We start from the raw sequence: 22,616 nt of genomic DNA, 5'->3' as shown, positions 1-22,616 counted from the left end.
AATATAATTAATGCAATAACGTAACATGTAATATGAGTGTTGGAACAATATTTAAGAAAAGTACGGCCAAATCAAGTAAAATTTACTTTACAAATCGTTGCCAAATCGACTGTGGCCAAACTGATTGTGAGGCCGAAACGACTATGGTCGAACTTGTTCTGTGGTCGAAACGATTGAGGCCGAAACGTCGCGAACGCCTTTGAACTTATTTATTAGTCTACTTATTTATGTGAATCAGGAAAACGGACCCGAAAATTTATTTTAGGTACACCATCTGTTAGCTTATCCGTAAGTTCAGCCGCTATCAGGCACACCTTTAAAAGTAATACAAGAACTCTCATAAATTGGAGGTGGAAACAATCATTGGTTTCAATATTATTTTGTTTCGCAACAGTGAGACATTCAAATGAGATATTGGGTAAAACGATGACACAATAGTTTCATCTTTTACTACAATCACCACAGACAGACAAACAGATAGAAGGAAAAATACCCCAGTTGTTGGCACAACATAAAACAGCAAAAATTATATATGGCTTCTGTCACAGCTGAACCAGACTCTGATTCCATTCAAGATACAATCATTGATTTAACAAAGAAATTAGATGGGAACAAGTTTGCAAACGATATTATATACCTTTTACAGAACATTAAGAAAACAACAGACGTCAAAGAAACATCAGATAGGTAAAGCCTGAACTGTTCTTGTGATGGGGTCCAAATGGTCCCACCTACTTTTTATCATGCCCCCGCCGTAGCGGAGGGGGAATTTAGTTTACCCGTAATGGTCTGTATGAATGTCTGTACGTCCCAAAATTGATATCCGTTCTCTAACTTCAGTTTGCCTCAACTAAATGTTTTGAAACTTATACACTATGCTTGTTACCACACAACACAGATCAGGTTTGAATTTTGGTGGTGTCACTTGAACTGTTCTAGAGTTATGCCCCTTTATAAATGGAAAAATTGCAAAATGTTTAGTTTCCGATCTCTAACTTTAGTTTGAATCAAACAGATATTTTGAAACTCATACACAATGCTAAAAGAGGGACGAAAGATACCAAAGGGACAGTCAAACTCTAAAACAAACTGACAAAACTATGGCTAAAAATGAAAAAGACAAACAGAAAAACAGTAGTACACATGACACAACATAGAAAACTAAAGAATAAACAACACGAACCCCACCAAAAACTAGGGGTGATCTCAGGTGCTCTGGAAGGGTAAGCAGATCCTGCTCCACATGTGGCACCCGTCGTGTTGCTTATGTGATTACAAATCCGGTAAATAGTCTAATTCGGTAGGTCACATTCATGAAAGGGAAGGGTATTGTAGTTACGACGTAAGGAACATATCCGATATCATTTGTGAAACGGTTATTCCATAACAGTCAACCAAATCCATAAAATTTATGAAGGGATGATTTCAACTTTACCATTTGGAACTCTTGGTTTAATAGCTTCCTTGTGAGCAGTAACCCTCTATCAAGAAAATCATGATAGGAAATGCAAGCACGAGAATATAGTATCAATTGGGAGATATATACCCCGTATGCAGGTGCTGCTGGAATGTTGCTACTTAGAAATGGAAAGTTCACAATTGGAAAGCTGAAATCATCCCTTTTGTCGTAAAGTTTTGTTTTCAACCGACCCTAAATATCACAAAATACAGACCTAGTTTGAATTTTGGTTGCATCATTAGAACCGTTCTAGTTCTAGAGTTATGCCCCTTTATAATTAGAAAAACTATTTTAGTTTCCGTTGGCTCAACCAAATGTTATGAAACTTATACAAAATGCTTATTACCATGAAACAAAGATCAAGTTTGATTTATGGTGGCCCAACATTTATCATTGTTGAGTAATGCTTAAATAAAAAAATGCTGATTTTTTTGGTTTTGGTTCTTTGGTTTAACTTTTTGCCTCAACCAAATGTTATTAAACTTATTCAAATTTGCTTATTTCTTCAAAATACAGATCAAGTTTGAATTTAAGTGGTGTCGCTTCAACTGTTCTAGAGTTCTGCTCCTTTACAAGTGAAAAAAAAAAGGAATCTTATATCTGTTAAAAAAATATTAATCTGAAAAATAATTGTTGAAAATACTTTTTTTTAAATTCGAGTTATCTTCCTTTGTCCATAATTGTAGTTGAATAAATTTTAAAAATTAATTTTAACCAACTGCAATTACGGTCAAAGGAAGATAACTCAAATTATAAGAATTCATTTTTAACAATTACATGATCATCAACTACAACCAATGCTTTATACAATACAATGTTCACTGAAAGATAAAAACAATCTTTTATACTAGCACTTTGATTAATGTTCTTCAGTTTGGTCCCTTTAAAACCTTATATGATATTTTGTTTCCATTTTCTAACTTAAGTTTGTCTCAATTGAATTTAATGAAATGTATATATATATATATGTAATGCTTACATGTATTACCACTTAACTCAGCATGCTCAGTTTAAATTAAAATTTTGGAAGTGTCACTTTTACAGTTCTTGAGTTATGTCCTTTATTATGTTATATGCTAGCAGGGGCACTATACTTATTACCACAAAACTCAGATCAAGTACGAATTTGGGTAGGATTACTTGTACTGTTCTTCTTCAATGTCCCTTTATAACTTTATGTGATATGCAACCAGGGGCATCATCTGTGTCCATGGGACACATTTTCCATTTAATTTAGCTCAACTAGTCGAATGGGCCAAGTGTTTAAGTAAGCTTTTCTGAGTTTTCTCATCACTTGGTGTATGTGTCTTCTGTGGTTCTTTGTAGTTGCAGGTAAGAAACAGGATTTAGCAGATCTCTGTACAAATATTTTATACTAGTAACTTGACTACACTTCAATCGTACTGGTACTATACACATTAGTGTTTTACCCATATACATGACAGAAGTTTTCATATTATATTATACTATATAGATAGTAAAATAAAAGATTTGTCATAGATAACCTTGTTTATTTCAGATGGCTCAAATGGGCTAGGCAGCAGAAGTATCTAAAAGTTATAAATGCAGACATTCCATTAGGTGTATTGCCAAATGGAAAACAAGGGGAGATAATAGATATTAAAGTCTTTGCTGGAAGGAAACCAGATGATGAACTTTATGACAACAATGAAGAGCTGAGAAAAAAGGTTTCAGTTTTATTCTAATCTTTGATGTCTTATCATTTCACCAAAAAATGGATGTAGTAAAAATTTTGAAGGGGAATTATCATCATATTTAAAGTTGGTGAAGAGAACCTCATGTTTGCTTCTCTCATTTAGCTTGGTATTTTAGTTATAACTTTATCCTATTAGTAATACTATTCAAAAGTCAAAGGAGTAATCTGATTTTGTTTCATTGTCTCTTTAAAGGTACTTTATATAAACCTTGTAGTTTTCTTTAATCATAGTAAAATCCCAAATATTTATTCCTGTATTTAGAGCTGTAATTTTAGTTTGTTTTCTAGTTCCTTCTTGGTCACTGTTTTACACATAATGTTCCTTTATAGTACTTGGTCACTGTTTTACACATAATGTTCATTTATAGTACTTGGTCACTGTTTTACACATAATGTTTATTTATAGTACTTGGTCACTGTTTTACACATAATGTTCCTTTCTAGTACTTGGTCACTGTTTTACACATAATGTTCCTTTCTAGTACTTGGTCACTGTTTTACACATAATGTTCCTTTATAGTACTTGGTCACTGTTTTACACATAATGTTCCTTTCTAGTACTTGGTCACTGTTTTACACATAATGTTCCTTTCTAGTACTTGGTCACTGTTTTACACATAATGTTCCTTTCTAGTACTTGGTCACTGTTTTACACATAATGTTCCTTTCTAGTACTTGGTCACTGTTTTACACATAATGTTCCTTTATAGTACTTGGTCACTGTTTTACACATAATGTTCCTTTCTAGTACTTGGTCACTGTTTTACACATAATGTTCCTTTATAGTACTTGGTCACTGTTTTACACATAATGTTCCTTTATAGTACTTGGTCACTGTTTTACACATAATGTTTATTTTTCCAGGTAGCAAGAGGAAACTGTTTTGTTTCAATTAAAGAAGGCAATGATGTCAGGTGTGTTTTACAAGCTATGAAAAAGTTCACCGGAGGACTTGGAGACGATGACGATCGAGAACAGGGAGATAACTCTACATGGAAAAAATATTTTATTAAAGTACAACAATGTTTAAGTGTACAAATTATGGGAAATACTTCAAAGAGATAAAAATCCAACATCATAAACTAAAAACAAGAGACCCCTATAAGTCTAACTTATACCATATGTCGATCTTGAAATGGTTCAAACTCTAGACAATGTATGAACATATTTAAAAAATGGTTAAAAAAAGATGTGCTACTAATTTCCCTTATGAAAAATCATTAAGATTAAATTAAAGAAAATAGATGATGAGGTGCCTGACTTTAATAAGATAAGTGAGAGAGTTGCAGATAAGATAAGATAAGATAAATAATACATTTTTGTGTTGAGTGATCAAACAGTAAAATCAGATATATTAAAAAGCTAACAGGAATTGATATCAAGCTCAAAGTACTTTGTCTGCAGAATAAAAAAAAAAACCAGCCCTGCACTGTTTTATCCACCACAGTACTCCAAATTTATTTTTGTTTTGAAATGTTATTGTTTGACTTCAAGATGAGAACAAAATATACAGATAATAAGGGTAGATAACCACTAAATATGAAAAGACAATAAATACAGCAGAAAGAGGAGTTATAGGACACACTAATTGAAACTTTTAAATAACTTAAGTTCCTGGGCATAACAGAAGACAAGAAAAAAGTCAAAAGTTTTTATATTTATGTTTGTAGCTATCTTATGAATTTTCAAAGTACCGACTGTCAAATCTTATCTAATAAACCTAAAAATAAATCAATAAAATTAAATAAAGTAATACATATTTACATAAATAAAATTTCATATTATTCGTACATGATGATACTGTTTGTAAAAAGATGTTTTCAGATGCACAAACACAAGCTACGTAATACAGCAAGGAAATCATGTAGTAAACGAATGACTTTGTGTTATAGAACTTGTTATATTACAATAACGCAATGTAAAGACTTACAGCTATATATACATTGGTTAATATGTAATTTGTTGTATACTATTTGTTACGAGAACACAACAGAGATACCAAAAGACTGTCTAACAACGTATAGGTATTCTCTGTTTTTATCATACATGTGTTACAGTTTGTATGTTACCACCATTGTACGCGCATGGTTTGCATGCTTGCGCTACTATCATGTACTCGTATTTCTTTATTGTATACATTGTATAATATGTAAACACCTTATAACATGCATAAGATCAGAAAACATCATAAAGCTTATATTTAAAGTTAGAACAAACATGCCAAACGATCACATACGGCTAGCGGAAACTTTAACTAAACTAGGCACTTTTGGGGAAAAAGCTAATATAATAAAAAATAAAAAGTTGAAAGTCCCAGAAAAATATCTTTATATAAACAACAACTGTTTATGTGTGAAGACAAAACAATGCCTATTTTTATCGTCACTTTTTAAAATTAAAAGTGCACTTAAAAAAGAAAGAATGCACAAACCACCTATGATAAGAATCAAAATAATAAACAACTTTGAAATTTTAATGAATGGTACTAAAAGTAACCCAACAGTTTTAAACAACTTTACCACCAGGCTGTCACGTGTTACACCTTTAGAATTTATCAACAAAGAAAGTAGTTACGAGTCAGTCAAGCGTACTTTAAATAAAATAAATAACAAATTTAAAATCAATCAATATGATAAAAGACATCCATATATGTACGCTAAATGTTAAAGGACTCAGAGATAAAGAGAAAAGAACAAGATTTTATCAATGGATAAAAAATCAAAAAAGTCTTATAACTTTTATACAAGAGAGTCACTTTGATGAAAATCTTGAAAAAAAATTATATACTGAAACTAGTAACGTTATCTATTTTAGTCATGGTACAACCCAAAGTAGAGGGGTAGCCATTATAATTGATAATAAGTTAGAATGTAAAGTAATTAATGAAAACAAAGACAAAGACGGTAGAATACTAATGTTAAATATAGAAATAGAAAACATAATTTATTCGCTCATTAACATATATGCACCAAACATAGAAACGGAAAGAAACAAGTTCTTTAAAAATCTCTCTGATTTCATAAGTAATTATGCAATTGGAACAGTAATACTAGGCGGCGACATGAACGATGCATTGTCAAACTTAGATAGAAAACTTACTAATGGAAAACGAAAAAATATAAAACCAGTAAACAGTTTAAAATCTTTAATTAAAACACACAATCTAATCGATATATGGAGATATTTAAATCCGAAAAAAGTACAGTTTACCTGGAAAAGACAAAACTTCAGTCAAGCAAGTCGAATTGATTACTTTTTAATTAATAAAGATTCTGTGCTCAATACAAAATCAAGCGATATAAGACCCGCATTAATAAAAAGCACAGACCACCAAGGCGTATCTCTTAAATTACAAAGCGTAACGGCCGAAAGTAAAGGTCCAGGATACTGGAAATTAAATAATTCTATTTTAGAAGAAAATGAATATTGTAAAGAAATAGAAACAATAATTGCAAAATATAAAACTATCATGCAAGACACAACTACGGATGTGCATCTTCTTTGGGACGCGATTAAACTTGATATTAAACTATTTACAATAAATTATTGCAAAAGTAGAGCTTACAATAAAAATAATGAAATAAAGCAAATGGAAAAAAAATTAACACTCTTAACTGAAAAATACCAAAAAAATGAAAATAATGATATTTTGCAAAAAATAAATCAAATTGAAAATCAGCTAGAAACACATTATGAATATAAAGCTAAGGGCGCCCAATTAAGGTCTAAACAAGATTGGGTAGAAAAAGGCGAAAAAAATACAGCTTACTTTTTAGGCCTAGAAAAAAATAAACAAACAAAAAAAACAATAATAAAACTAAAAGACGACCAAGGAAATATTGTTACAGATCAAAGTGAAATACTTCAAATTGAAAAGAAATTTTACGAAAAACTATATTCAAAAGAAAACGAAAACATAGCCCAATCATGGGAATATATTAGCAGTACTGAAGTAAAAAATAAATTATCAAAAAATGAAAGTCAGACGTGCGATGGATATGTTACAATAGATGAACTAACACTAGCAGTAAACAATTTAAAACCCAATAAAAGCCCAGGTAAAGATGGTATCTCAACAAATTTCTATAAAAAGTTTTGGCAATCATTAGCTCCAATCCTTGTTAACATCTTTAATACAAGCTACGACAGGCAAAAGCTACCATTTTCTCAAAGACAAAGTATTCTTAATCTTATATACAAAAAGAATGATCCACTAGATCTTTCAAATTATAGGCCAATCTCCTTATTAAACTCGGACTATAAAATACTATCTTACACATTAGCTCAAAGAATAAAAAATGTACTAAATTTAATAATAAATGCAGACCAAACAGGATATATAAAAAACCGATATATTGGCTTCAATCTCAGACAAATACAAGACATCATAGATTACGCCGACAAATTTAATGTTGAAGGTGCAATTTTGTTTCTAGACTTTTCAAAAGCATTTGATACCTTAAAATGGACCTTTATGTACCAAACTCTCGAACATTTCGGCTTTAATAGTTCATTTATTAACTGGATCAAGACGTTATATTCTGATATAAATAGCTCAGTGTTCAATAATGGATGGATTTCTACACCAATTAGTCTAAAAAGGGGGGTGCGTCAAGGATGCCCCTGCTCTTCCATGATCTTCGTGATCGCAGTTGAAATTATGGCATGTAAATTAAGGAATGATTATAACATTAAAGGTTTTGAAATCAAACTTGACCATTCAAAACATAATTTGAAAATTTCCCAGTTAGCAGATGATACCACTCTTTTTCTTAAATCAAAAAATGAAATTATAGCAGCATTAAACGTTATTGAAATATTTGGCACATTTTCTGGTCTTAAATTAAATAAAAACAAAACGGAAGGCATTTGGATAGGAAAACTAAAAAATTGTAAAGATAAGGTAGATAATATAAAATTCACAGATAAACCCGTTAAAGTGTTGGGATTGTATTTCGGCACAAATAAAGCAGAATGCGCAAAACTAAATTGGGAACATAAGTTTGAAAAAGCAAAAAAACTCATGAAATCTTGGGAAAAAAGACATCTTACGATCATCGGTAAAATTCTTATTATCAAATCACTTATCATCCCACAATTTACATACTTAGCAAGTATGACAGCCATAAATAAAATGTATAGCGACAACCTAGAAAAAGAAATTTTTAATTTCATCTGGAACGGTAAACAAGATAAATTAAAAAGGTCAACTCTCATAGCAGATTACAGTACGGGAGGACTTAATATGATAGATATCGACAGCTACTTCAACACACTTAAAATTAAATGGGTATCAAGACTAATGGAGTCAAAACATGAAAATTGGTCAATTATTCCGAGATTCTTTTTTGATAAATACGGGAAAAACTTCCTTATCTTCAAAATGAATTTAGAACTTAAAAATTTAAAACCACTTAAAATAACAACTGAACTACCAGAATTTTATCTGGATATTGTAAAATGTTGGATACGGAAAGGTGGAGGTCAAACTAAATCACCCACTAACTTTAGAGAAATACGCAAAGAAATTATATGGGGTAATAAAAACATAAAAATAAAAAATAAACCATTATTGATGCTCAATTGGATCGGAAGCAATATAATCTATATAAATGAAATAATTGACGAAAACGGTCAAATCAACGAAAAGACAATACTGCGTAAGTTAGAAATAAAACACAACTGGATAGCCGAACTATCAATATTAAAAAAAGCTATTCCAAAATGTTGGATAGATATCCTGAAAACAAATAAATCTGTTAAAACCCGCGTTAATATTAACGAAAAAATAATCAGAATGAATGAAACAGAAATAAATTTAGCAGATCTAGATAACAAAACCGTATATCAATATTTTTTAAAAAACAAAATAACTCCAAACATTGGATTAATAAAATGGCAAAAATTATTAGGCGTAAAACCATTACAAATTAAACACTCCTTATCATTTACAAACAAAGAAATATACACAAACAAACTTAAAGTATATAAATGGAAACTATTTAGCTATATATTGCCGAACACAGAAAATCTTTTTAAATGGAAAATATATAATACGTCAGAGTGTACTTTATGCAAATGCACAGACAATTATCAACATTTTTTTATCGACTGTAAATTTTTAAAAGATTTGTGGAATAAAATAACAGAAAAAATGAATATCATAAACTTCTGTAAGAAAATAAACTTAATAGATATAGTCTTTGGATATAAAATAGGAGACCGACATTATAATGACATAAATCTTATTATAACGTTGATAGGTTTCTCAATTTACAAATCATTTTACACGTCGGAGCAAAGAACAAAATCCGCCGACATATACAATATCTTTAAAAAAGAATTTGAATTATATTTTGAAGTTAACAGATGTGTAAAAAAAAGTAAAAGTAATTTAATTCGCAAATTCCAAAAAAATCTTTAAACTGTTAGATTATAAAATATAAAAATCGACACCTCAGCGGCCGTAAAGAAAAACCCTTAAATTACACCATTTCTAAAACTTAAATCAAAACACAATAAGGTACAGATTATGTACAAAGATAATAAATTCATATTTCTATAACAATAAACATAAAATATCTCACCTTTTGATAATAATCCAAAAGCGAAAAGATTAACACGTGAAGTATATTATCCCTCAATCACGTCAAGTTACGATTATCTGATCACATTAAAGACATCTGCACGATTTTTCTAAACGAGCAATATGTGTCAGGTAGATTGATTCAATAATGAGGATGTTAAAGTAAGGGTCAAATACGGTACAAAATTACGTAATTATAAATGTGAATGATTTGCAATTATATATGCTTATATTGTATTTTTTTTTTCTATTTGTAATTGACTAACAATCAGTCAGATTATATTATAATTAAAAATGTATGTTTCAAACACAAACTAAACTAACAAATACTAACAAAATTTATTATATACTGCTAACGGTTAACGAGGCCGGGATAAGGTACCGGTATTTGATGTATCAACTAACAAATGTGAAAAACTATCAATAAAACATGAGAATATAAAAAAAAAAAAAAAAAAAAAAAAAAAAAATGAATTTTCAAACACGAACAATGTATTAATACTCATAAAAATAGGTGTCTTAAACTTGACCAGAACTTAAAGAAAGAAAATTTTGCCTTTCAACCTCTGGTTAAAATTAAAACAAAAGTCCAAGAGCCTGGACCTTCTATAAAAAATCAACCTTAGTACAGGGAAGATGTCTCATATAAACATATATTTTAAATTTACATTAGCCATTAGAGGAAACTGAGAGTGTGATAGCAACAAGAAAGGCGAATGGAGAGGCAGCACATCTGAGCTGTTTCATGGTGGACGGAGAATACGTTTTATGTGGAGGATCAAAGAATGTGCATATGGTCTTCAGAAAAAAAGGTAAGAAAACATTTCATCATAAAGGTGACATCATCCATAAAGTTTAATTGTTCTTGGCACAAAAAGTACTTGAAAGCTTTTGAATTCTAGATACTGATTTTGACGATTTTGACATGACTTTTTTCAAGATAATCATGTCTTCACACAGTTTACATTTAAATTGACAGATATTAGATAGCTCTAACCATTAAAATTATCTCCCTTTGTTAAAATGTTAAGTTTTTTTGTTAACTTCCAATTTAAGATAATTACTCTTGAGAAACCATTTATGTTTTGATTTTCATCAGACTTTGATGAGTTATTTTTTTGTACATGAACTTTATAAAAAGTTTGTGGCAAATTTCAGTGTTTGTGTTGCGACATCCAAACATTATGTCACAAATGATACACTATAAGTTGAGAAATAATTGTGTGATTTTATCAATGTGAATCCTTAAACACTGTCAAAAATAGACAGTTTAATAAATGTGATTCCAAATTTTTATGAAAAAATGCTACTGAAGTTAAGAAAGCAAGTTTTTATTATTATGTATTTGATACTGACATATTAATTTCTATATTTGCAGTAAAAATTTAAGAAGACCAGGAAGGGATCAAACATGTATTAAGGACATTAGCCTCTTAAGGGGGTTCGCGGGTCTACATCATTTATATAGGATTTCTCTATATTTTTCTATAAATGAACTTTATCTTATAGTTAATATAAAAATAAAATAAAAAAAGGGGTCACCGTTCATTTGCGCTCACAATCTGCCTTCGAAAGAGGCATACATCTTTGTGAAAGTGTTTTTTTTCTTTTGAACTAATAGGAGAAATAAAGGTAATATCGAAATAAAAAAAGAAATTAATTTCAGAAATCGCTCAAATTTTACAATAATCTAGTTTAAGTACAGAATATATCGAAATTATATTAAAAAATCTCGGTCACCGATGAGTTAAAAGAGATATTTCAATTTTGAAGCCAAAAAATGGCATTTTTCCATCAAAGGGAGATAATTTGGAACCTTTTCAATGATGTTTACATTTTAAAAGTCATCTGGGGCCAACACAAATTAATTATATTGAATGTTTTTTGTACCATATGATAAAGTAACAACTACAAAAGGTAATAAATAAAATTTGTAATGAAAAACAAATGTTTAATTTTTTTCTGAAATTTTTATACCCTCGAGCCTCCTTAAGATATGACAATTTGTCCTTCTTAAATATAGATGGTGTAGCATTTTGTTTTATTTAGTCATAGTAATGCATAGAAAAGTCATGCAGTCCTGTTAAATGTGACTAGTGGACATCTGAGCTACAACTTTATTTGATTACACTTTTACTGAAGCTGATTTTGTTTATTATTTGTAGAAGATATATTGCAGTATACAGAGCCTCGATTTAGAATTGCCAGTGAGGTCTGTTTGAGTGTTTGGAACTCACTTGATAAAATGTCACCTAGTGACAGAAACAGGTATGTTAAATACTTAATTAGCACATTGTATTTAAACTAGCTATCCATTTCATTTATGTAAAATATACAGTTAAATTTGATTAAGTGGAACTGAACGCCAAATTATTAGAAAAAAAGATAAGTTCATGAATTACCAATGGATAAAACTTAAACAAATACTGGGGATGAAATGAGTTGCTCTGGAACGGTAAGTAGTTACTACTACTAATGGTACCCTACTTGTTACTCATGACCAGAAAATATCTTGTGACATATAATAATCACTCATTTCTGGCTCTTAAAAGTTATCTATGAATATTATGAGGTGATATTAAATAAATGTGCATTGTGGTACGATTTGTGCTATTTCCTATATCTGATGAATTACATATGTGTATGCATAATGAGAACAAACTATAGTCTTTTGCAGTTTTTGGTTGCCACTGGTTACACAGGTGTGTTTGAGATTTTATCACCTGACCACCAGCATGTAGAAGATCTTTCTTACCTGTCAGAGTAGGTACTCACTGTCAAAATAATTGTTATTTATGAAATTTTGAACATAGGAAAAAAGTGTTGTATTGTAAATTGTAGTTTACTGGTATTGAACTTTGAAAAGAAATGGTAATCAGCCATATCATAGGTTATTCCCTCTGCATAAAGAAAGAAGTATTTGAGTTTATTTAATTTGAGAATACAATTTGTTTGAAATTATCATACCTGCCAACCTCTGAAACCTTCAAAGAGGGAGATCTCCCTCTCAGCTATGATAGCTAAGCTGAGTGTGAGATTTTGCACCAACCACATTTTCAAGTGAAGTATATGACCTGTTGATTTATTCATCTACAAAACACATGAGAGTTAATAGATATACTTTATTTTTTTAAATGTGGTTATATCCATAACAAGTTGTGTTGTTCGTTTATTTCCTTTTTGCATTTTGACAGTTGCATTCCATCTGGACAGCTTTTCAAACTAATTCAAGTGTTTAGCCAATAGATGGGGCATTAGGTGTATGCACAAACATATTTTAATTTACAACAAATGGAAGTTTTGAACGACCTTGACTGGCTATACTGCCCTTTCAACAAATGGAAGTTTTAACAACCTTGATTGGCTATACAACCCTCGCATGGTCGGTGTGGTCGGTAATACATTTCTTATAAATTTCAATTCAAAAATTGAATAGATGTATAGATCTTTTAAGTGATTTTCAAAATAAAATTATGTTTTTTGTTCTAAGGCATATAAAAACATTTAATTGCTATCCTTTATGATTCTTTGTTCAATTTGGGTTTTTTTTGTCGTATATTGGTATGACGTTGGCATTGTTGTCGTCCGTTGTCGTCGTCTGAAGACATTTGGTTTTCGCACTATAACTTTAGTATAAGTAAATAGAAATCTATGAAATTTAAACACAAGGTTAATGACCATAAAAGGAAGGTTGGGATTGATTTTGGAAGTTTTGGTCCCAACAGTTTGGGAATTAGGGGCCAAAAAGGGCCCAAATAAGCATTTTCTTGGTTTTCGCACTATAACTTTAGTTTAAGCAAATAAAAATCTGTGAAATTTTGACACAAGATTTATGACCACTAAAGAAAGGTTGGGATTGATTTTAGGAGTTTTTGTCCCAACAGTTTAGGAATAAGGGGCCAAAAAAGGGCCCAAATAAGCATTATTCTTGGTTTTCCCACAATAACTTTAGTATAAGTAAATAGAAATCAATGAAATTTAAACACAAGGTTTATGAACACAAAAGGAAGGTTGGGATTGATTTTGGGAGTTCAGGTCCCAACAGTTTAGGAATTAGGGGCCCAAATAAGCATTTTCTTGGTTTTCAGTTCGGGAGGGTACCGGCAAGCGGGAGAATTCCGGAATTTCGGCATTTGAGCGGGAGACTCCCGCTCAAATCGGGAGGGTTGGTAGGTATGAATTATTAACAAAAAAGTAATTAAGCATATACCTCACGAAACTGATAAATATTTGTTTATTTTACTTAAGTTCATAAATATTTGTTATTCAATTTTGATATAAAGAGATGCCTTAATAAACCATAAACAGTTAACTTTAATTACTTTATTACTCTTTCAGATCAGAAATGAGATTTATAACTTGGACACAGATTGACCTTGAACCTTCACCTGACAACGTTTCCTTAGCAACTGTACCTCCTCATCTTGGCATAGAGGTTTGTATCTGATAACCAATTAAAACATACAATGTTTTATCTTTGTCTTTTTTTTACCAATTGCCAAAAAAACCAATCATCATTGAAACCCTTCAACGTTTTATAATTTCATTTGTTTATGTTTATAGCACCATTTTCATATACTAGTAGTGGACGTCTTACATTGCTGACTATTTGATATAAAATCTAGTATCTATTATTTGATTACAACTATTTGTATCTTATTCTTCATCATTTCAGATAGCAAAGGCTCTAGGACTTCTGACTATTAAATATGATGTTCTACCAATGTCAGAACTGGATACCAGAATGAAGCAGGTAACAGATAGAAATATTTAAAAATGATATAAATCATGTCAAACACTCCTTTACAAGACTTAAAGGTCTATATGATTAGTAAATTATGTATTTATTTTTTGTCTAGCCTATCAACATAGGCCTTAATTTCATAATATCAATTCTTCTTAATTACTGAAGAATTCTTACATTTTTTTTTTTTTCGAAAATGAAACATTATGATATTTATTGAAAACATCAGCATCACGCACAATAATCTACTACATTTAAATTGTTTGATTTTTCAGATGGAGGAAGATGTAAAAAGATGTATTGATAATCTCCAAATATTTTTAATTAAAAAAAGTTTTTTTTAACCTACACATATTTGTTACTTTTTACAGATAAGACAAGGGTACCAGTATGAAGGTGAAGTATTATACTTTATGGATAAAACAGGAATAGTTACTGGATTACTGAAAAAGAAAACAGTTTGGTAATATTTTATTTACTTGTATTTTTATTATACATTTCTTACAAGAAAAACGCAGTATTTTGTGAAAGTTAACCATAAAGGACAAACATGAAACCTACTTTCATTTTTAAAATAACAGATACAGGGATACAGTCAGTGAATACTTCTTGCCTGAGAACAGATACAGGGATACAGTCAGTGAATACTTCTTGTCTGAGAACTAACATTAAGTGCAATTGCAACTTAGTTCAGTTAATGAGTTATTTTTTTACACATCAATGTAATCTTTATTGCTATTACAACTTCACATTCATTAAACCATCTAATCTCACCCAAAACTGTGTACATTCATTAAACCATCTAATCTCACCCAAAACTGTGTCACAAGAGGAGTCCTCTTACAAAACACTAGATTTACAATGAAGTATAACAATGCTTTAGCTTCAAGTCAATGACATGAGTTTTCATTCAGTTGTATAATTTTTTTTTCTTCTTTAAGGTATATCATGTGTCGTGCAATTAGAGAGAAGTTACGTGCAGCATGTGCATATAACCTGAAAACTCCAGATAAATTCTCTTTATCTAAATATCTAAGAAAGGTTAGTAGAGTAATATTGATTATAGGATTTTATACACAATTTAAGAAGTACAAAATATTAGTAGACATTTAAGAAATAATTCATGGAAGCCATAGATTGTTGGAAATTTACACATGGCCTTGGCCTTGATATTCGAATTTTATCCTGAGCGTTAGCGAGGGATAAAATTAACGAATATCACGGCCCAGGCCATGTGTAAATTTCCAACATACTATGGCTTCCATGAATTATTTCGATTCTAATAGGACAAATACGGTCATTAAAATACTGAAGCAAGGGTTGGTTTGGTGTGGTGTGTGGCTTATCTTTTTTACTCCCTGTTAGATAAAGCTCAAATATATATCTTAAAAAATCCATAGCTTGCATGGGTTATTTCGTGAATAACCGCTAGAAAAAAAACTGTTTAATTCTTCTGATTCTTAAACCCAACATTTGCCATTTTTAATTTACATGAATTTCTTGTAAGCTTCCGTCAAATCCAAAATTGGCATTCATTACTAAGGAGCCGCCATGTTGACTTGCTGAAATAAGTAAATATGCAAATAATGCAACAGAGTAGAAAATAAAACAAAACCTACCTCAAAAATCAGTTTTATTACAATATCATACGAATTTTGATGGTTCACGTAACAGAAAACTTTCAACTTGAGTGGCCGGGTTTCATTTGTATGACAACATGTTTTGAAATGACTTAAATATGCCAAAAATAATAATAGACTTTCGCCGAATTTTATTTTATTTTTATTTTGTTAATTTCTCCAAGCTCTTGTGCATTACTGCATTTATTATGCATCCGAATAAGAATAACAGTTATTTTGTCTTTTTTTAATTGCACTTTTTAAATCAATAAAATCGCCAAAGGGTCTGCAAATAGGTTCCAATACATGTAGACTTACTTGGGAAGTTTATTGTAACAGCCATTATTATGTTTATCTCTGAGTCTGCACTTAGTATAGATATATCGAGAATTTTATCAGTGTTGTTTACAAAGTGAAAGAAGCACCTCATATTAAAATCAAAGTTTTCTTCATGGAAAGTGAGTAAAGGGACAAAGTGTAACCAAAATAACAGAATGTCCTTCTTTTTACATTATATTTTATGCTGAACAAGAAGAAAGAAAACAAAAATGCCAAGTAAACAAACATTTTTTTAATTTTGTATGAACATGAATATGAATAAAAAGATATGTGGAGTAATTTTGATGAGACACAACCATTAAAAATAATAGAACAGTTGATATTTTCATGTCTTAATTTTAAGAAAGTTAAAGAAGTTGACAGCAGTATGTAGTTCTTCACAAGATTACTTGCCCATGGTTTTGCTGTTACTAATTTTTGATAGTTAAGTTAATTAGTAATTGACCAAAGCTTTGTTCTAATTAATTTAAGATGTTGGAAAAGGTTGAGCTTTAATAATTTTGTTATAGAAATTGGATAAAGTACCTGTTAATCCAATGTGATATGGACTTTAACCTATTATTTAAGATCTAGATGTCTTTTGGGTTATGGGTTTTGTTGTTATGTTGGTTTGCTATCCTATTATGGCATTGGAGTTTTCCTTCTCATTTTATTTTATTACTTCTCAGCATGACTGATGATGATTTATTTGCAATATCTATTTTCTTTCGAAGACTGATAAAAGATTGGATGAGATTCAAATATGGCTTGGTTTGGATATGAGTACAATAAATGAATGGAAGGTATGTATAACTTGTTATCAGGGAGAAATATTCAGTTTCAGATAAAGTTGAATAAGACTCATCAGCTAAAAATGTGTTTTTCTGGATTGAGATGATATTGGGAGCACTCAAACTCACAATCTTTTAGAAAGCTGGGCAATAAATGTCAAATTTAAATTAATTTATATTCAGTCAATTACATTTATTTTTCCTCCTCAAATTGTATAAATGATATTGTAGTTATCACTATGGAAACCAAAAGTATAACAGCCAGTTTCCAAACAAAGGATTCAGATTAATTGAAACTTCTTATATTCTAAATCAGTGATATTGTTGGCTTTTTTCAAAACTACCTCTACCCTTTTTTATTGGGAAAATATGCGTCATTTTCATCAAATTGGGAAATTTAAAATAAACCATTGCTTTAAAATAAGACCCCATTGTGTCAGTGATGATACATGAATAGACTCTCAAATGTGCACATATAGTCATTTTAGGCATGAAAAATGTTTAAATGAGTGTTTTTCAGTTTGTATTCATGCACAATTACTTCTGAGACTGCACTGTTTGGGAAAAAAGTTGTCTTTTTGGGAATAATTTAAGCCATTTTTTTTTCAAATTGGGATTCTTCTCCAGGGGAAAAAGCCTTTATTCTCCACTAATTTAAGGCAAACAATATCACTGTAAATAAATTATAAATTTCTTTGTATTCAAATATTTTATGTAGAAGTGACAGTTTACATGCTACTTCTTAAGATTAAGTCAGGATTATAATGACAGAATGCGACTCAAAGAGATATTTCAGGCAAAACTCTGGCTGACCTACTCACTAAAAGGGACAGACAGTGACACATTTAATTAATAAAGCAAAAGGACAAGGCAAGAGTTATGCCAATAGTTAAAGTGAGACATGTGCCTTAAGATGCATTCTTATCCTTTCTTAATTTCTAGGCTAATTGCCCCTATTAGTTGAAACTATACAAAAAGAAATTAATTTATCACAGTAATTTTCATGCCTATGCCGTAGTGGGGGGCATTAAGTTTTACCCTTGTTAGTCCGTCTATCCATCAGTTCGTACGTCCATAAGTTGGTCTCTGTTCTCTAACTTTAGTTTGCCTCAACTAAATCTTGAAACTTATGCACAATGCTTATTACCACAAAAAAAAACAGATCAAGTTTGAATTTTGGTGGTGTCACTTTAACTGTTCTAGAGTTATGCCCCTTTACAAATGGAAAAATATTGCTGATTTTTTTTCGTTTCTGTTTTCTTACTTTAGTTTACCTCAACCAAATATTATAGAACTTATACACAGAGCTTATTACTACAAATTACAGACAAAGATTGAATTTTGGTGGTGTCGCTTTAATTTTTCCAGAGTTATGCTGCTTTACATTCTTTTACTTAAGGTAGCCTCAATGAAATGTTATTAAATTAAAAAAAAAAATGCTAATTACCACAAAATACAGATCAAATTTGAATTTAGTTGCTGTCACTTTTACTGTTCTAGAGCAAGCCTGTTTGTAACTTTTTATGCAAGTGGGGGCATCATCTGTGTCCCATGGACACATTCCCCATTTGTTTTTTTTTTATAGCAGACAAATGTTAATGTCAGAAGGAATGACAAATAAGTATATGAAAGGTGTACACGTTTGACACATGTATTTTATTTTACTTTTGTAGGCGTTTGCCAATAAATTTATAAGAAATGTGATTCAAAAGGTAGATTTAGGAGAAGTAACTTCAGATGATATTGCTAATATTTATCCTGTTATATGGTAAGTTTTCACTTTTCTAATTCCTTAATATTTTTCTGAACCATTTAAAAAGATTTTATAAAATAGCATACTCAATAAAATTTTATTTAAAGTTCAATAATTGAAATTTCAGTAGATAATGTAATGAGGAAGAATTACAATGTAATATTATGTAACAATTATAAATATAGTTTGTAAATAGTTCAAACAGGGAAATTAAAAAAAAGTTAGATTTGTTTTTAAGGGAAAGCATACAAATGGTGTATTGAAACATAGAAAATATTTTATGTGTGTGAGTTTAAGGAGAATTGGAGTATACAACAACCCCATGACAAAAATATAAGCGCAAGAGTGAAAAATAAAAAAATAAAAAATTGAAATTTTTATCTGATGTAAATTGAAAATGATTCTAGACATTTTGAGGTTTTCATAGTTTTATGAATTGAAGTTTTATGATCGTATATATAAGTTGTTTATTTTCAACTTTTACCAAGACCTCTTTCCATCAACTTTTGAATATTGTATACCCAACATCATTTTACATGTAAATTAAGAATATATAAAATTGAGAATGGAAATGGGGAATGTGCCAAAGAGACAACAACCCGACCATAGAAAAAAACAACAGCAGAAGGTCACCAACAGGTCTTCAATGTAGCGAGAAATTCCTGCACCTGGAGGCGTCCTTCAACTGGCCCCTAAACAAATATATACTAGTTCAGTGATAATGAACGCCATACTTATTTCCAAATTGTACACAAGAAACTAAAATTAAAATAATACAAGACTAACAAAGGCCAGAGGCTCCTGACTTGGGACAGGCGCAAAAATGCGGCGGGGTTAAACATGTTTGTGAGATCTCAACCCTCCCCCTATACCTCTAACCAATGTAGAAAAGTAAACGCATAACAATACGCACATTAAAATTCAGTTAAAGAGAAGTCCGAGTCTGATGTCAGAAGATGTAACCAAAGAAAATAAACTAAATGACAATAATACATAAATAACAACAGACTACTAGCAGTTAACTGACATGCCAGCTCCAGACTTCAATTAAACTGACTGAAAGATTATGATTTCATCATATGAACATCAGGCACAATCCTTCCCGTTAGGGGTTTAGTATTATACCATCATAACATATATGAGAAGAACATAACCCGTGTCATGCCAACAACTGGTTTTTGAATAAATGTGTTTAGTTCCGATGCAAAGACCCTATAAGTGAATCAATATTAACGCCAAAATATGCAATCTTTAATGACCTGACAACAGTATCGTAACTATATCCCTTCTTAATAAGTCTATTCAAAGGTTTTGTTAGTTTTTGAGGTGAATACTGACACCTTTGTGCTTTATAAAGAATATTTCCATAAAAAATTGGATGTGAAATACCTGAACGTATAAGAAGTCTGCATGTTGAGCTATATCTACGAATGATGTCCTTATACCGATTATAAAATTTAGTAAATGTTTTGACTAGTTTGTGATATCGAAAACCCTGGTGTAATAATTTTTCAGTAATACATAAATTTCTCTCGTTAATATATGTATGGATTGCCAATAAGACAACTCTCAACCTGAGACCAAAGTAAGTACAAGTTAGCAACTATAGGTCACTGTATGGCTTCAACAATGAGCAAAACTCATGCAATGAAGCATGCTATTGAAAGCTCGGATATAACAAAAAGTAAACAATTCTAACAAAAAACAAATGACCTGTTTATAAACAAAATAACATGTTGGCGTGTGTGATACTGGCTTCTAGAATTGTTCTTGAAATATTTTATCATAAGAATTTAGTGCCTATTTTAGTAGTTGTATTGCCATGTTGATCCAAGACACATTATTCATTATGTTCAATGTATACACATGCAATAACTTGCAGACAAATGCATTTAGTTCTAAAGTAGAACAAACTGTGTTTAAAGATTTTAAATTTTCTCATTTTTTTTCAGGAAAAGATTTGTAGCTGACTCAAGAGAAAGTGACGATATAAAAGTTGTTGTGACATCAGGATCATAACATCAACTTGTGGTTGTACAGGACCCTAACTAATTATTATGTGGTACCATCCTGGAATATTAACTCTAGAAGACAGATTTAACATGAGTCTGTTTGCTTCCTTCGAAAGTAGCAAATCAGTACCTACAATTAGCACAAACCTTTTTTTCCAACCTTGATTATGTAAATTCTAACATGAAAAGTACATATAATTTACTTTTTGAAATGACTATTGCCTTAATATATTGAACACACCTTCAGGAAGTGTGATGAGAACAGAACTTGTAAAGCCCCTTCCTAGAACACCATCAATGTGATGGTGACTACCGGTCATGAGATCAGAATTACGTTTTATAGCTTTTATGAGCAAGCCCATACTGCATAGTCAGATATAAAAGGCCCTGAAATGACAATGTAAAACAATTAAAACGAGAAAACTAACCGCCTAATTTATGTACAAAAAATGAATGAAAAACAAATATGTAACACATAAAAAACAACCACTGAATTACAGGCTCCTGACTTCTGACAGGCACATACATACAGAATGTGGTCGGGTTAAACATGTGAGCGGGATCCCAACCCTCCTCATAACCTGGGACAGTGGTGCAACAGTACAACATAAGAACGAACTATAAAAAAAATATACAAATACTACAAATATAAGTGGACAAGGCCGGGTACTTGTACATCCCAACAACAAAAAGAGTGATCTGACTCATCATCTGAGAGTACTGACAGGTAGTACAAAACCACTAACAACTTATAAAACAAATCATGCATCTAAGACTAAATTATCAATCAGTACACATCCAACGTCCAATGGATTTAGTATTAAGACGTAATAAACAGTCGGAGAAAAACATGAACTTGTGCAATGCCAAAAAACAGGTATCGACAGATTGTAGATATATGAATATGTATATGTATATAACATTAATATTTAGAGTGCTTTTTAATTAACTGATAACAAAACCAATATTAATACCAATAAAAACAATATATAGCTATCTAATAACAAAGTTGCATTGGTAACGTTTTAGGCTAAGTTTATTTAAAGGTTGCACTTTGAAAATACAGCTGTTTCTTGAACCACGCCTCTTTTGGGGAGATATATAATATTCATAGATATGTTAATTTGTTAACGTAATTGTAATTTGTTAACGTACTGATTCTCACGTATGGTCTCTGTATTTCATCTCATTGAGACATAACCTGGGAATGTTACCAGTATAGAAAAACAGGGTAGCGCCTAATTTAATTTAGGAAGTCCAATAGTGTAGGTTTGGGCAGAGACATATATACGTATATATGTCTCTGGTTTGGGTAGTTTAATATTTTAATATAAGTTTAAAATCTTAGAAGTTCAGGGCATATAAATGTTGAAAATATGCCGCACAAACCTATGTTTTGACCTTTGATTAAAATAACAGTGCATCTCAACTTTCTGTTCTGGGATATATTTTTTCACGAAACTTCATAGTAAAAGTGGCACATATTTAGCCGCAAAGGGATCGAATTCCTAAGGGAAATTGCATTGCCCATATTTACAAAATTGCATCCAAAAGGATCGATAAGTTTATCAGGATAGTTTATAAATTTCCGGGCACGGTAAACAACATTTTCGTAAA

The 22,616-nt window shown here is 30.7% G+C and overlaps 1 protein-coding gene across 1 annotated transcript; it reads left to right on the top strand.

Annotated features, from left to right (window-relative positions):
• The first annotated feature begins 306 nt into the window (after positions 1–306).
• On the top strand, positions 307–21,346 carry LOC143080897 (uncharacterized). The gene is made up of 13 exons (XM_076257049.1): positions 307–687; positions 2,979–3,147; positions 4,041–4,190; positions 10,436–10,574; positions 11,928–12,030; positions 12,430–12,525; positions 14,101–14,197; positions 14,438–14,515; positions 14,878–14,969; positions 15,448–15,547; positions 17,178–17,246; positions 18,908–19,002; positions 20,940–21,346. The coding sequence occupies exons 1-13, from the start codon at positions 533–535 to the stop codon at positions 21,004–21,006; spliced, it is 1,410 nt and encodes a 469-aa protein (XP_076113164.1). The 5' UTR covers positions 307–532; the 3' UTR covers positions 21,007–21,346.
• The last annotated feature ends 1,270 nt before the right edge of the window (positions 21,347–22,616 follow it).

The sequence above is a fragment of the Mytilus galloprovincialis genome, chromosome 6, assembly GCF_965363235.1.
Source record: "Mytilus galloprovincialis chromosome 6, xbMytGall1.hap1.1, whole genome shotgun sequence".
In the NCBI taxonomy this organism is placed as follows: Eukaryota; Metazoa; Mollusca; class Bivalvia; order Mytilida; family Mytilidae; genus Mytilus; species Mytilus galloprovincialis.
Note: the sequence above shows the minus strand (reverse complement) of the source record. Positions and strands in the feature narration are given on the sequence as shown.

Coding starts and splice junctions, on each gene's coding strand:
- LOC143080897 (XM_076257049.1), top strand. CDS start 533: ATGGCTTCTGTCACAGCTGAACCAGACTCTGATTCCATTCAAGATACA. Junction 688..2,978: donor GTCAAAGAAACATCAGATAG/GTAAAGCCTGAA, acceptor TGTTTATTTCAG/ATGGCTCAAATGGGCTAGGC. Junction 14,198..14,437: donor CTCCTCATCTTGGCATAGAG/GTTTGTATCTGA, acceptor TCATCATTTCAG/ATAGCAAAGGCTCTAGGACT.